The sequence below is a fragment of the Paramisgurnus dabryanus genome, chromosome 4 (genome assembly GCF_030506205.2).
Source record: "Paramisgurnus dabryanus chromosome 4, PD_genome_1.1, whole genome shotgun sequence".
Lineage (NCBI taxonomy): Eukaryota > Metazoa > Chordata > Actinopteri > Cypriniformes > Cobitidae > Paramisgurnus > Paramisgurnus dabryanus.
The window spans coordinates 34,908,586-34,926,086 of record NC_133340.1 but is presented as its reverse complement, the minus strand read 5'-3'; the positions used below and the strand labels follow the sequence as shown (position 1 = coordinate 34,926,086).

Here is a 17,501-nt window from a genome sequence, read left to right as displayed (position 1 = left end):
TTTTGTTTGAAAGTAAGAGGGTCTGTTCTTTCATTTGAAATATTGTTTGTTTATATATTTAAAGAAGAACATTTTCTGGAAGGCATAAAACTGTTTTGAAAATCATAAATATGCTGGAGCTGGCTGGCAACTTTTTTTTAAAAAAAAAAGGTGGCATGGAAAGAGTTAAGGGGGTAGCACACCAGACGCGCCACATCGAGTTGGTCTAGGACAACTCCGGGGTATCGTAAACCGGAAGTGCATATTAAATAACACAAGCTTAGTCAGATAGCGTCCACTTAAAAATGCAAAATATACGTTAGCAGCCAATGTTAATCGTTAATGATTTGGGACAAATATGATGTTATTTAATGTTAAACTATGTGAGTGGTGCTCTGTGGCGCGACAGGGACTTGAGCAACTTCCTGAGTCAAAGCTGGACACTGCGGACATGCGCCACCTGTCAGCACCGGTGTGCGTATACTCATGGTAAACAATGTGTTTGATTTTTTTTTTTTGAGCGGTGCCGAGTTGTGCGTCTGGTGTGTGTCCCCATTTAGAGCCTGTCCCAATACCTCCCCTTCCCCTACATTTTTGCCCTAACCCTCGCTTTTGCACGTGCATGTGTAGGGGTAGGGTGTCCCATTACTTTAGGGAGCAAGACGGAATGCTATTTTCCCCTTAGAATCAACCCTCAAAAAGTTGTCAGGAATGATTTAGGCTTAAAATAAAAAAAGTGGGAGATGAAATTACCCAGGATACCTTGCGAGACCGGTAGACGTGTCAATGCTGCGCATGACGTAGGTGAGCACGTTCGATACATTCGCTATGCTACTTTCCATATAGTGGTGTCCCATTTCATAAGGAAAGATTTTAACTCCTACTCCCCTCATTGAGGGTCTTTACTGTCGAGGGCACTTAAAACCAAATGAAAGTTTTAAGGGGAGAGAAATGGGACGGGCCCATAATGTGAATTGGGGGGGTAACGGTATTTCATGCATTCAGGTCCGGGGTCATCTACTGTCAGAAGACCTATAATCATGGTGAATACCTCATAGTTTTGATATCTTTAGCTTATGCATACTGTATGATGCATTAGAATGACGCCTGGAACAGGATGTCTCTGTTTACCATCTCAAGTAAGTCTTTAGTCTATTTTCGGGTGATGCCCGACTGGTGGTGTCACCGCAAATGCTGCCATTACGTGTATTTCACATAGCTATCAAAAACTTGGCAAGCAACATTATTACCTCAATAAATCCGGCATATTTCAGTTCATTAAAATGCACAGCATCTTTTTGGCCTGACAGATCTGGGTCTGGATCTGGCCTATTGGGGTTTGAGTCTTGCATTGCAACTCTGACATGGCCATATTAAGCAGTCCACACCTTACTGTACATATTGAAAAGACCACCCACTGTGTTGTAATACAACATTTAAATAAAATTGCGTGGGTACACCAAACAAGCCTATATAGTATAATATAATAATCTGGGGGGTTGTCTATTTTTGTATAGTTGCATGTGTGTGTAGCTTTTCAAATTCAAAATCATTTTAAGAGTAGGAGGAAACTTTGTAAACGAAGAAATGAAAACAGGCACCCTTTGTCGCATTAAGGCACAAAAGTACAAAAGCTTACTTGTTTCAGTCTAATGAAGGTCTTGGGAGACAGTTTAGTTGTTGGTGGTTTTAATCCCACTATAGCGACAATCCATTAAGTAACCATCAAGTAAGTACATGCATAAAAATATAGGTCCCATAGGAATGCCATTTTAAGCTCTATGGTTCCATAAACAATCTTTAATATCAGAAGAACCTTACTGTTCCAGTTTCCCCTAAAATGAATGTAGTAAACTATTTTTTACCTATTGAAATACCGCATTTGTGTGTGAGAGTGAAACGAAGCGGGCCCTTCACAAACTCTATTTTAAGGCGAGTAAAATTTGCCACCTGCCTCTCCTTCTCCGGACGCCCTGACAGCTTGGTTCCCCCTATCATAACAGTCCACAGACAGTCTCGTCCCAGTGTCATTCACAAAATCCAGTCCCCGTGTTTAAAGTCCGGTTTGTGTGGTGGTGCGGCCTTTGAGTTTCTTAAGTTCTCCTTTCTGCTGATAAAACTAAAGGATTAAAAGATTACTGGTCTGATGTCATGGCTGAAGCAGGGAGCCCGCATGAACAATGGGAGGAAGGGTTTGAGGATGAATTTGGAGAAATCATTAAGAGTCGATCAGGTAGGAGGAAACATGATTGGCTTATAGATTAGAGTACATACTGCTAGCATATAAATAGCCACCCTGCTTGTTGCTTTGTATTTTAAGGAATTGATTAACAAAAAAATAATTATTTACTTGTGTTGTTTACATGTTAGATATGAAGATCCTATACATACATACATACATAGTTGTGAGATTATTTAATAAAATTAAGTGTTATTGTATAATTCGAGTTTTGGGCTCTTTCAGTTTAATCATTTTCTTGCATGACGTCATAATCTCTTTTTTTATTGCACTCCCGCCCAATGCAAAATGAACATAAATCAGCATTGACATTGAGAGTAATGCACTTGTCAGAGAATGCATGTTTATACCCCCATATTCTCTCTTATACTCTCACATTTCTTATTAACCAAGGTTGACATTTATTCTAAAACATTTTGATAAACTAATCTCTGACCCGAGTGCATTCATATCTATTTTTTCATCCCTGTCATGTTGTATTCAGTAGGGAGCTTGGGTGATCTATATATGCTCTCTGGTGGAAATAGGACAGGTCTTTAAGAGCTGGAAATAGTCGCAGCTGCCTGGTGTTGAGTTTCACTGGTTCGAGATTTAGCCGTGTTGTTGTTGGCCTTGCCTTGTTTTGCTGGCAAGCAACTCTTTCTCTATCATCTTTTGTGTAATCGTGTTAACGATCGGCAGGGAAAGTTAGAACGAATGAGTCAATAGCAATTAACTAGCAAATAAACAACAAGTACAGTAAACATCGAAGATGCACATCTGTTCAAATCCATTGAAAGTGCATGTGCTACTTCTGAACTTAGACTTTTTTTTAAAAAATATTAAATGATAGTAGCACCAATATCCTCTCTTATTAAAAACTTTTTTATTGCTATATGCATTGTAGATTCTTGTTGTTTTGGAAAGTCTTTGATATTACGATTCCCATATTGGTGTCTTCAAATTTGTAGCAATTGCCAACAATACATATTGGGTCGATATTATATATAACTATGTATATATGTATGTGCAAAAAATCATTAGGATATTAAGTAAAGTTTTACATATATTTTGTAAATTTCCTATTTATTTATCATAAGTAATAACTTATGCACATCGTTGAGGAGAAATTTTAGACCATTCCTCCTGGCAGAACTGCTTTAGCTCTGTCATATTCTTTGGACGTCTCATGTGTATGGCCCTCTTTAAGTCAATCCACAGCATCTCTGTTGGGTTGAGGTCTGGGCTCTGACTTGGCCACTCGAAAAGGGCGGATTTTGTTTTTCTGAAGCCATTCTGTTGTGGACTTGTTCCTGTGTTTTGGGTCGTTGTCCTGTTGCATCACCCACCTTCTACACAGTTTCAGCTGATGTACAGACATTCTCACATTATCCTGAAGAATTGTCTGATATACTTGGGAATTCATGATCTTCCCCTCAATGATTGCAAGCTGCCAGGGCATGTTTTCATGATGATACGCCGTGCCCTTTCTATGCCAAATGTAGCGTTGTGTGTTTTTCCTCAAATAGTCCAAACTTAGTTTCATCAGTCCATAAAACGTTTTGCCAATACCGCTGTGGAGTGTCAGTGTGCTCTTTTGCAACTTCAGGCATGCAGCAATGTTCTTTTTAGTAAACAGTTGCTTCCTTTATGGTATCCTGCTGTGGATATCCTGCTAGTTCAGTGTTTACGTATTGTAGACTCAGAGATGTTAGCGAGTTCCAATGATGACTTCAATCTTTGGTTGTTGTTTCTTTACCTCATTGATGAGTCGTCATTGTGCCTTGGTGTCATGTTGAATGGGCGCCCACTTCTTGGTAGAGTAGCAACAGTCCAAAAGCGTCTCCATTTGTAGTATGTTTGCCTAACTGTAGACTGGAAATTCATAAAGTCTTTGAAATAACTTTTTAACCCTTTCCAACTTTATTTAAAGCAAAAATTCTTGATCATAGCTCCTCTGAAAGCTCTTTTTGGCGAGGCATGGCTCACAAATTGCAAGTGTGTTCTTCTTGTGCAGAGCAAACTTCAAAAGTTTGAAGGGTTTTTATAAAGTAGCTGTAGTCCACACCTCCAAACATATTATCTTAATTAGACTCCAGGTGTGCTAAAATCTGACTCCAATTAGTATTTTTGAGGTCATTAACTCAAGGGTTCACATACTTTTTCCACACAAACACTATGAGGTTTTTTGGTTGTTCTCAATAAAGACATACAAGATCAGAATTTTTGTGTTATTATTTTAACACACATTGGGGCGGTTTCCCAGACAGGGCCTTAGCCTAGTCCCAGACTAACTTAAATGTTAGTGTTGTCTTGACTGAAAACAACTTGCTCCGTCATACCTTAAAATATATCAGTGAGTGTTGTGTCTGAAGATGCACACCAGTAATGTTTATTTTTAATTTATGTTTTTAAAAATGACTTAAATATCCTAATTTAACTAAGGTCTAGTCCTGTCTTAAGCTAATCCCTGTCCGGGAAACCACCCCATTATGTTTGTCAATACCCTCGACTTAGATGAAGATCAGATCACATTTTATGACAAATTTATAAAAATAAATGAAATTGCAAAAGGTTCACATACTTTTTCTTGCCACTGTATATACACTGTAAAAAATACTTTGCTGCTTTAAAAAATGTTGTTGAATCAACTCGGATTTACAAGTCATTTCAACTTACTATTATTTATCTTGACTAGAGATGAGTTGTTATAACTACAGGTGAGTTGTTATAACTTATAAAATATAGTTGAGAAAAGTCAACTTAAATTTATAAGTTGTGACAACTAATTTCTGTTGAAATGACTTGTAAATCTGAGTTGATTTAACAAAAAAAAGTGCAGCAAAGTTTTTTTTACAGTGTATACACCAGTGAACATTGGAAGTGGATCAAAACCTTTCCTAAAAGTTTTCTTAATACCCGTTCTTTTCTTAGGACAAATTTAACGTTTGTGATCCACTTCAAATGTTGACTATATTTTTTGCATCCTCAGATTTTCAAATAGTTGTCTCTCGGCCAAACATTGCCCTACCTAAATGATGATACATCAATAGAAAGCTTATCTATTAAGCTTTCAGATGATGTATAAATTCCAATTTCAAAATCTTGACCCTTATGATGGTTTCGTGGTACAGAGTCACATATTTTTCATTATGAAAATTTTTTTTTGTGTGTGTTTGATATGTGACCCTTACTGTGAAAACCCAGCTCTAGTCATTATTTTATCAAGTCATTTTTTGCTATTTGTATTTACTGTTTTTCATAAATCATCCTACATTATGTAAATATGGTATATAACCTTGATATCCTTAATAATTAATGAGTATAAGATCATGTCAAAGATTAAAATTAAAGTAAAATCAGTGAATAAAATCCAACTTTTATGCTCTTAATAATAGTTCATAGACGGGATTGATTATATAAAAAATATTAAAATGTTCAAAAATTTCAGGAAGGCAGCAGGCTGTTTGGTTTTATCCTTATTTGTTTTATTTTTAAGTGCAATGCTTTTGGCTCGTGTTCATGATTGTTTATGTTAAGGAAAATATCTTGACTTATTTAAAACGTATTGCGCACCCCTCTGAGGCTCCCGGTATTCAGTGGCATTTTTACTGCTGGGCGAGACCGATTGACTCCTGGGAGAATTTTGGGTTGCAACTTTATCTTCTGCTCACCGTATGCATTCTAGAGCTCAAGTTTTGCCGTCAATATCACTGCAAAAACGTGGGCATTGTGAGTGCATTTTAGAAATTCTCTAAATAGCTTTGTGTTTAATACAGAATCATCAAGTTATTTCAGAGACTAGAATTGTATTCAAAAACATTAATATAAAAAACCGCAGAGCTGTAATATACTAAAAGATAATATATAAAAATAGTATAAAAGAAACCGGGTAGGCCCCTTCTCAGGGAGCGTCAGAAGTTTACAGGCTTTGCTATTTTTACCTTGAATGAGAATTCTAATGGAGCCAGTCAGTCTCATATGACATACATAAGATCGTAAACACAGATACTCAATGGCATATAATACAGCAGCCACTATAAGGCAGTGTTGAGCAAAGTAAGCTAAGGGTCTTCCCTAACATAACTCTTTGCAAACTCAGTCACTCGAGACCACCTGTGATCATTTTTTATTATATAACTAGAAGAATATAGAATGTGCAAGCTGGCCTAAAATGCAGAAGTTCAAAGCTGAAATACATTTAGGGACTAAACTGAATCCGGGAGCATTTAAATGCCCTGAAGGGGCAAATGTTACATTCTTCCATTCGGATGAATGTCTAATAAAAGCCCATAGCTTAAAGGCATACAGTTTATTATTACAAAATAATGATTGACCAGCCCATCTGATTCAAGCGTTGTTGCATCTTTGGACTTAACAAACAGCCACTACCTAAAAACATGGGGTCCGGTACAACATAGTTCAATCATATATGGAATACATTTCCATGAGAAATATGATCATGTTTAACAGATTTTTTTTTCAGGATTTTATTTACAGACTTACAGATGGCATGATGATGTGTTTTTTGTCTTTATGTGAGGTGTGCTGACCAGCAGCAGCATCAAAAAAAAAATTGATTAGATTATAAAAAGTGGGGTTTGCATATCAAACTGAAGCAAGGTGATTGGAGTAGAAAGGTTGAACATGAAACGCTTTAAAGGAAAGTCATTTCAGAGTCAAGGCATTTTGACAGTGAGGATAATAAAGATAAATATTTTATTTTCTTTGTAATCAGATAAATTGTGTACATAAAGACCAGGAACACACATTACAGTAAATACATTTCGTGTTGACCTTAAAATATGATTTTTGAACCAGTCATGTCACCTTATTTTTAGATCTTACCATTTGTTAAGAGAAAAATCACATTTTGAAAGGCCAGACCATTGTATTGAATTCATTTATTTTTAATGGACCGTAGAAATATTACAGCAGACCAAAACACGACACAGTAAAAACGGCATCAGTATTGTATAGAAGCATATAGAGGATGGAGAATGCAAACTCATAAGGCCATGAAGGGACCAAAATAGACCAAAACGGGTTTAGATATGAGTTCATTTTCTAGGCGTGATGATGGTGCATAATTGAAATAATTTTCAATTTAGTCGTTACAGCACAACATTGATATTCATGTGATGTCACCAGTCAAAGCAGTTTGGTGTACACAGCATCTTTATAGGTTACTTAAAATATCCGTCTGTAAGATCTACTTTTAAAGTACCGAAATAAAATGTAATAAGATTAGTAAAAGTGGAGTGATTGTTGCATTAGCCATTGAATACATTAATCATAACATTTCATATTTTAGTTGCACTTTACAATACGGTTGTACTTGGTAATATTCATTATACCACAGTGCTCTTGAATGCTTTAGTTGAGAAATGTTCACTTTTTTTTCAATTAACACACATCTGACCTGTCAAATGTCTTAAAATAACCAGCAGAGCAATGTCTGTGGTAAATGTGGTATAACTGATGCCACATTACCATCTTGGGTGCGCATTATTTTCAAAAAATTTAATGTCCCGTCGTCAATTATTCCTTAAAGGTGCAGTGTGTACATTTTAGCGGCTTCTAGTGGTGAGGTTGTGAATTGCAACCAACGGCTCAGTCCACCGCTCACCCCTTGCTTTTGAAATGCATAGAGAAGCTAAAGTAGCCACCACGGGAAACCATGTCATCGACGGAGACAACTTAGTAAAAAAGTTTGTCCATTAAGGGCTTCTGTAGAAACATGGCGGCACAAAATGGCGACTTCCACGTAAGGTGTATGTAGATAAAAACGTCTCATTCTAAGGTAATAAAAACATAACGGTTCATTATAAAAAGGTCTTTATACACCCCTGATAATATAGTTTTGTATATTATTTTGCATTTCTGTCAAGAGATCCTTTTAAAAATTACACACTGCACCTTTAATTAACTAACTATAGTAAATACTGTAGTAGGCTATACTTTATTGTAGTTAACTGTAGTAACTACTACACTTTTAATGTGTACTACAGGACTAATAGTAGTAAAACCCAAACTACTAGTATTTACTACTGTAGCTTACTTTAAAGGGGACATTTGTAAAATAAATCTTAAGTGTCCCATATGTTCATATGTGAAGTTTTAACTCAAAATACCCAACAGATAATTTATTATAGCATGTTAAAATTTTGTAGGTGTGAGCAAAAATTTGCCTTTTTAAATGCAAATGAGCTGGTAAAATGCAAACACTGATCGCCATGATGGTGGTTTGATGAAATTGAAACTCAATTGTGCTGTCAATTATTTTTTCTCTCACTTTCTTGCTGCACCTAATGGCAGTGCCGTGGTTGGATTGTGCAGATGGTAGGTATAAGGGGCGGTATTATTATAAGATTCCCTTTTGACATCACAAGGGGAGCTATTTTTTCCTAAACTTCTCAAGAATTGTTTACGAAAACTAAGTTACTGGGTTGTTCTTTTTCAAATTTTCTAGGTTGATGGAAGCACCGGGGACCCAATTATAGCACTTAAACATGGAAAAAGTCAAAAATGTCCCATTTAATATTTATTATAGTAAACTATATTGAATTGTACTGTACACGCTAAAAACAAACAGTGCTAAATAGCACTAAAAGTGGTTCACTGGCTCGTAATAGGGGAACCATTTTAAGTGCCATAGCACCTATGTTGTACCTGTATAGCTCCTGTGTAGAACCATATATCTGGTGCTTTATAGGTGCTATATAACTAAAAATGGTTCCCCTATGATTACGATTTTTTTTAGTATATTATAACAATTAGGCTACTAAACTTTAATTTATACTAAGTATTCTCATAGTATTAACTACAGTAAAATAAAAATAGGCTAGTAACTAGAATGTGACTACAGTTTAGTATCCTACAGTAGTATACTTGTAATGTGGTGGTGCATTAGTCATTACGATCAGTATGTACTTCATTACATGGTAATACACGTTAGTAAAGTTGTTAATTGTATCCATGTGATATTGATATCTCTCCGGTGGCCAGCTACGCATATACAGGCCACGTTAAGAAGCTCGGTCCCGTTAGATAAAGCGGTAGTAAATCAGCCCGCGTGCCACAACACCGTCACACCTGCCGGCATATCAGTGGATCACAGCAGGGCTTTAACTGCCACCTAAAGTGAGCGACTCCGAGAAAATAAAGCGCTAAAGTGTCCACCCTCAGTCCCTTCACCAAACCGTCTACAGCTCGGGCACGGAGAGTTACGACACGTTTATTTAACAGCGCAGAAGCCAGATAATCAAAGCAGGTTTCGGTAAGTACGCTATATACAATATACAGGTAACGTCCAAATATCGCCGCACCATAAACGCGGCTGCGCGTTATGAGGAAATAGTTGCGTTTGTTTCTGTGTCGGATCATCTTTTGGGTATGATTGAATCGTCAAACTGAAATACTCTTGCGGTGTGAGGGGATTGTGGCAAACGGCTTATTCTGGCATGTGGCGACCAGATTTAACAATAGATCCGGGCGCGTTTATCTTCACAGGGATTTGTTTATAACGGATTTTGTTTTTTTTTATTAACTAATCGTACAACAGTCTGTGTTATTAAGCGTGTTGTTTTAAAACACGGTTTGTGATTTTACCGACAAAATAGAGAAAGTTTGCTCCTATTTAAACTACACACGCAGTTCAATACATTTACAATGCGAGTGCGCTCTTAAAACAAAAAGACCCTGACTGTTTTTTTTTATATAAACACTATAAACACATTAAGTCGTTTTTAAACTGTGTGACACGATAAATTTAGGTGACTGTTGTGAGAAACAGAATTCTGAGTCTCGATGCGCGTGCTGGGATTAGATGGATACGCGTCGTCCTCAGGTGTCCATCCAATGGCTTTGTATTTGCCCGTTAGCTTCGGCTCGTACCCGTCACATCATCATCCTATTTACACAAGGGCGGCTATAATCCAGCAACAACATCTGCCACCTGCCTAGAGTCACGCCTCCGATCAATGGCAAGCAACACATTTATTCCGCTGTCTGTGTATGTCTGCCAGACCGGGCTCTATTAATTGAAAACAATTGTAATACAGAGCCAAGGCTACCTTTCATTTACATTTATGCGTTTCACAGACGCTTTTATCCATAGTGCATTCAACCTATACATTTTAACAGTATGTGTTGGATCTGGGATTCGAACCCATTCCCTATACGCTGCTAACGCAATGTTTTACTAGCTGAGCTATAGGAACTCTTTGCATTTTTGGAGTTCTTCACAAATTATTATTTCATGAGCAACAATTAATGGCCTATTGATTGAAATTGTATATTATGTCATTCATACAATAAGTATCCTACCTTTAGATTTGTTGACAGATTCTGTATCTATTATTTGAGATCAGACTGTAAAACATGTTGTGTCATGGCAACTATTCAGGATTTTACAGAAATAGAAAAATAAGTATAGATTGATATGAAAATAAACCTGTCAATCATTATGATCCGCTGGCGTTGTGTGGTGGTGTTTGTGTCTGCAGTCAGTGCAGTGTGGCGGTTGTGTCCTCTGCCTGTATTTATTTTATTGTTTTGGGGTGCTCGGTATGTTGCCTTTGGCGTGTGTAGCCCCAGCCAATAATGACCCGCAGGTGAATGTAGTGACCTGATGTACAGCACCTACGACAATGGCAAAAACCTATGCAAATACTGTAAAGCAAATCAAAACATCAGGCAGACAAGATTCATTGTAAAAACAGAGCAAGTTTGGAGTTGGTTTTTATTTTCCTTGTGTTATTTGCACAGTTATGTGTTGTTGCCTATAGTAGCTTGTAATGTACCAAAACTCTTTGGTGCAGTTTTCCAGACAAGGCTTAAGACTAGTCTCAGAATAAAATGCATGTTTGAGCTGTCTCAACTAAAAATGGCTTGCACTGACCTATTTTTAAAAAATATCAGTGTCACTGTTTTGTTACAAGATGCACAATAGCAATGCATTTTTTTTAGTAGGGTATGTTTTAAAAAACAACTAAGTTGTCCTAATGTAAATAAGTCCTAGTGAGGGCTTTATCTAAACTCTGTCTGGAAAACCAACCCTTCATGTATATGCTAAGTCCTCCTACTACTGTAAAAAAACCTTTGACGTCTGCAGAATTGACTGCAGAGTTTTGAATAAAGCTTTTCGTCTAATCCCACATCCACACGAAGCCATTGCTGTCCGATCATATATATATATATATATATATATATATATATATATATATCGTTTTGGAATCCATTCAGTCTTTCTTCGGATCTGGTGCTAGCACTTTTAGCATAGTTTAGCACAATCCATTGAGTCTGATTAGACCATTAGCATCGCGCTAACATGGCTGTAGGAGGCGCAATGATATTACACAGCAGCCGAAAATAGTCCCCTTAGTATCTTTCAATAGCAGGGGACTATTTTCGGGGACTGCGTAATATCATTGTGCCTCCTGTAGCCATGTTATAGCAGCGAAGTCCCTGATTATTATGCCAGAATGAGAGTATAGTTAATAGTAAATTTAGCGTCAGACCCGGAGATTAGCTGAATGGATTCTAAAACGGTAAGAATCAAATTATTAACTCTAGGGGAGATGGAAAATTAGCATATTTTCAAAAAAAGGGGTGTGTCCCTTTAAGGGGCGTGTTGTAAACAAGTTACCTTTCAGCTCTTTGACACAGGAGTTTTAAATGCAGATCAACATTCACAAAGAGAAATGTGTGCAAACTGGAATAATGCAGAGATCAGGGAGCTCCTCACTATTGATCGCCAGCTTCATAAAACAGTGTGCGTCATGTGCACGCATCACACACTTGGTTTCTCAATAGAGAAATAGTAAATGATAAGCAAATTTAAAAAAAATTCTGTGTATTTTCCATAATCGGTGTGAGAAAAGGACTAAAATATATGGATTGGCTGTACATACGAAGACGCAAGGGTGTTGGTTTAAGATATATCAACTCTGGAACCCAGTTTCAAAAAATGGCGGATTCAGGCTCCCAAAATACCAGATTTGTCTGGAAAAAATGCCGATTCAATACATTTTTTTACGTATACAGCTTAATGCGGCTGTGTGGACAGGCTTTAAAGCCTGGAGTATAGTTTGCGCATACGTTCGCGTACACACAAAAAACAATGCAAACATAGTATATTTGAATATTACGTGTACACAGAAAATCTCCTGGGCTATATACCACATTCTCCTGTACACGCATGCATGACCTACACGTACAAGGCTACAAAAATCCAGCAGTGCATATACAGCACGTGTACAAGTATGATGACGAAATTTGCGTCACGCGCACTATATGCCGACCCTTGCTGATGTGTAAAAACAGAAATATAATTTTAGCTCAAAGTGAAATGTATAGTTGTGCATAGGTTCTACGCCGTATGCTTTGCGTAAAGTCTGACATGCACCTCTGCAAAATTGTAACAATGCGTCTGTTCTACGCAGATAGCAAGTGCTGTGATTGGTCCCCTAAAACCCCTCCCAACAGGTCATCATATGGATTTTTGCTAATGACAGTAAAAACAAAGATGGGTCAAGTTAAGAAGTGATAAACTCAAGCTATTGTCCGAGTAGGGATGCAGCGATTATAGATTTTGATGGTACGGTTATAGTCTGATAAATAATCACGGTTGTACGGTTATTACGGTTATTAAGGATTCATTTATTTCACAACATTAATGTATAAAATCACATGAATAAATTTTTAATCAATTGCTACATTTTTCTGTATTTTCAGTTTGTGTATTTTTTCTACAATTCTTGGACAAATGAAAATAATAATAACTTAGCTGGCTTTGACTTAAACCATATAGGTGCCTTTAAAACCTGTAGGCTATTCATTTTAATGATCTTTTGAATAAATGTAACTTTACATTTGGACTGAATAAAGTTATATTATTTTGGTTTGTTTGAAGTATTGAAGTAAAATATATGAAGAAAAAATGATAAGAGCCTCTCAAAACGAATAATAACACAGGGTCATCCTGGGCCAGGTACTGCCAGTCATTTTGACAGGTGTAGCTTAATATTACACAAAAATCAAATATAAATGTTAGGGGTGGCAAGATTAACGTGTTAACTCATGCTATTCATTAATTAATCATTAACGCGTTAAAATAATTCAACGTAATGAAATGCAGTCAGACCACCAGGAGCCCCGCCCGGGTTTGATCCGCGAGCAGGAGGTTTTTAATGCTGTACAGAGTAGACCGATTGAAGTGTGGCTCTTTCATGTACGGATGCAGGTGCGCGCGCACACACACACCCACACACACACACACATACACACACACACAAACCAGATGCACGAACAACCAAGAGACGCGTCACGCGCACATATTCTTTTGAACGCGGAGCTTTGTCATACAATGCACAAACCAGATGCACGAACAACCAAAAGACGCGTCACGCGCACATACTCTTTTGAACGCGGAGCTTTGTCATACAATGCATCATGACGCATGCGCCTCTTGGTGCTTCGTGGATCTGGTTTGTGCGTGCGTGCGTGAAACAAAAACATGCGGTGTAGCGAAGGCTTTACGGTTACTTAACCGTGACGTTTTAAAGCGCGGTTAATAGTGAAACCGGTTAATCGCTGCATCCCTATGTCCGAGACATAGAGATTTGTGTTTGTAACTATAAATTCATTGCTGAAAGTTTGCATATACATACTAGCTAAATATTTTGTTACTTTGTGCACAAGTTTGAAAGCTGTGTTCACAAACGATAACTGAAATCCTGCATAGTGTACCTTTAAATTTTAGGGACAGATGGTGAAAAAATGGTTCCCTCAGAAAGTAATATTGTGTCATTGTTTAGTCACCCGCATATATTTTGAAACCTGATTTAGTTTTCTGCTGCATGCAAATTGAGTTATTTATAGCAGCAAATCCAGACTGCTCTTTTTCCATACAATGGAAGCATGGACCATGGCTGTCAAGATCGATTTTCAGTAAATATTGATTTAAATTTCAGTTGCTTCAAACAAAGCTGTCATATATCTTTAGAAAATAAAGAATAAAGTGCACAAATCTTACAGACTACTATGAGGATTTTATTGGAGCCTGACGTCTCTTTGCCTACACCATTGATTTTTTTAAGCAGCTTGTACATTCTGCTAAATTTATCCTTTTGAGTTCAACAGAAGTTTGGAATTGGAGGTTGAGTAATTGATGTAACAGGGTTTTTTATATATTTTTGGGTATACTATCCCTTTAAGGTAACCAGTAGAGATATTTACTCTTCTTAATTCTTGTTTGCTTGTATATGATTAATCTGATCAATTAGTATGCTTTACTATTTCATCTTTGAAATAACAATGTATTAAAAAATGAACAGTGGCTGAAAATGTAGGCATTTATAATGTAATTTGGGCAGGGGCACATCGGGAGGTCCCCTACCCCGTTGTTTTCCTAAACCAGAGAAAGATAAGCAGCTGAAATTTTCCCATCAAGTCCTGGGCTTTTAAAAGATCAGTATCAGTAATACAGTAAGATAATAGCCTACAAAGGTTCCCTCTGCGGCACAAGACTAATAATCAACTTTTCCTTTTTGCTGAGCCGCTGTATTCCACACATTTTGTCAAGGGGGTTGACAGTGTGATCGAAGCAGATTGCAATAATCGAGTAAAAGCATGACTTCATTTTTGCCATTATGGAATGTTAAGCGATATCAGATTTGCTTCCGAAACTAGTGATCTGTGATATAAATAGATGGTGTCCATTGCTGCATCTTGCACTTTTGACATTACTAAATAATAATAAAACTAAAACAGTCCTGACATGATAAATGACTTTGCTTTTGGAAATTTTCTTTATTTATGAATTTGCTTGACACTTTTATCCAAGCAACTTATAGTGCATGTGAGGTATTGTTTTTATCAGTTTACTGTAAAAACCCTTTGTACCCAATATGTACTTCTGAGGTACTAATATGTACTTTTGAGGTACTAGTATGCACTTATCGGTACCAATATGTACCTCCTGAGGTATAATATGAACTTTTGAGGTACTAATATACACTCATTTGTACCAATATATACTTCCAAGGTACTAATATGTACTTTTGAGGTACTATTATGCACTTGTTTGTACCGGTATGTACTTTTGAGGTACTACTTTGCACTCGCTGGTACCAATATGTGCTTCTGAGGTACTAATATGTACTTTTGAGGTACTAATATACACTTATTGGTAACAATATATACCTCTGAGGTACTAATATGTACTTTTGAGGTACTATTATGCACTTGTTGGTACCAGTATGTACTTTTGAGGTACTACTTTGCAGTCATTGGTACAAATATGTACCTCTAAGGTACTAAAATGCACTTGTTGGTACCAATATGTACCTCTGAGGTATAATATGAACTTTTGAGGTACTAATATATACTTATTTATATACTTCTAGGTACTATTATACACTCGTTGTACCAGTATGTACTTTTGAGGTACAACTTTGCAGTTCTGGGTACCAATATGTACCTCTGAGGTACTAATATGTACTTTTGAGGTACTAATATGCACTTATTGGTACCAATCTATACCTCTGCAGTACTAATATGTACTTTTGAGGTACTACTTTGCAGTCATTGGTACAAATATGTACCTCTGAGGTACCAATATGCACTTGTTGGTACTACCAATATGTACCTCTGAGGTATAATATGAACTTTTGAGGTACAAATATACACTTATTTGTATCAATATACACTTCTGAGGTACTAATATGTACTTTTGAAGTACTATTATGCACTCGTTGGTACCAGTATGTACATTTGAGGTACAACTTAGCACTCGCTGGTACCAATATATACATCTGAGGTACAAATATGAACTTTTGAGGGACTGTACACTCATTGGTACAAACATATACCTCTGAGGTACCAATATGTATACTTGAGGTACTACTTTGCACTCGCTGGTACCAATATGTACCTCTGAGGTATAATATGAACTTTTTAGGTACTAATATACACTTATTGGTACCAATACGTACCTCTGTGGTACAAATATGAACTTTTGAGGTACTGTACACTTATTGGTACCAATATATTTCTCTGAGGTACTAATATGTACTTTTGAGGCACTACTTTGCAGTCATTACCATTATGTACCTCTGAGGTACTTTTATGCACTTGTTGGTACCAATATGTACCCCTGAGGTATAATATGAACTTTTGAGGTACTAATATACACTTATTTGTACCAATATATACTTCTGAGGTACTAATATGTACTTTTGAGGTACTATTATGCACTCGTTGGTACCAGTATGTACTTTTGAGGTACTGTACAATCATTGGTACCAATATATACTTCTGAGGTACTAATATGTACTTTTGAGGTACTACTTTGCAGTCATTGGTACCAGTATGTACTTCTGAGGTACTTTTATGCACTTGTTGGTACCAATATGTACCCCTAAGGTATAATATGAACTTTTGAGGTACTAATATACACTTATTTGTACCAATATATACTTCTGAGGTACTAATATGTACTTTTGAGGTACTATTATGCACTCGTTGGTACCAGTATGTACTTTTGAGGTACTGTACACTCATTGGTACCAATATATACTTCTGAGGTACTAATATGTATTTTTGAGGTACTATTATGCACTCGTTGGTACCAGTATGTACTTTTGAGGTACAAATATGAACTTTTGAGGTACTGTACACGCATTGGTACCAATATGTACCACTGAGTTACAAATTTGTACTTTTGAGGTACTATTATGCACTCATTGGTACCAGTATGTACTTTTGAGATACTACTTTGCACTTGCTGGTACCAATATGTACCTCTGAGGTACAAATATGAACTTTTGAGGTACTGTACACGCATTGGTACCAATATGTACCTCTGAGGGACTAATATGTACTTCTGAGGTACTAGTATGCACTCATTGGTACTAGTATGTACCTTTGAGGTACTGCTTCACACTCATTGGCACCAATATGTACCTCTGAGGTACTAATATGTACTTTTGAGGTACTATTATGCACTCATTGGTACCAATATGTACTGTACCTCTGAGGTACTAATTTGTACTTTTGAGGTACACTCATTGGTACCACCATATACCTCTGAGGCATATACTTTCGAGGTACTACAATGAACTATTTTGGTACAAGGGTGTACTTTTTGAAACCGAGCTCCCCAGTGACAGCTAGGGAATGTAGGTTTAGATAAGACATGAAAACTTCAAATTAAAGGGTCATTTCACGAGGAAGCTAATTTTCTTTGATCTTTCAGGATAGAAGCGCTTTGATGTTTTTGAAAGCTCACCTTAACTTTCAG

General features: G+C 36.9%; 1 protein-coding gene across 7 annotated transcripts in view; it reads left to right on the top strand.

Moving 5' to 3' along the window:
* Window positions 1-1,984: 1,984 nt before the first annotated feature.
* The window catches only part of dmd (dystrophin), a 153,002-nt gene continuing 137,485 nt past the window's right edge, over window positions 1,985-17,501 (top strand). For 3 of the 7 annotated variants that reach the window (XR_010527702.2, XM_065254353.1, XM_065254344.2), the window contains exon 1: window positions 1,989-2,212. Coding sequence is in view for 6 of the 7 variants with exons in the window: in XM_065254353.1 (XP_065110425.1) it covers window positions 2,131-2,212 (82 nt within the window). In the remaining variant the exon portion in view is untranslated. Of the gene's footprint in view, window positions 2,213-17,501 lie in introns of all 7 variants that reach the window. The other 4 variants (XM_065254348.2, XM_065254345.1, XM_065254349.2 and 1 more) reach the window with 3 other exon arrangements.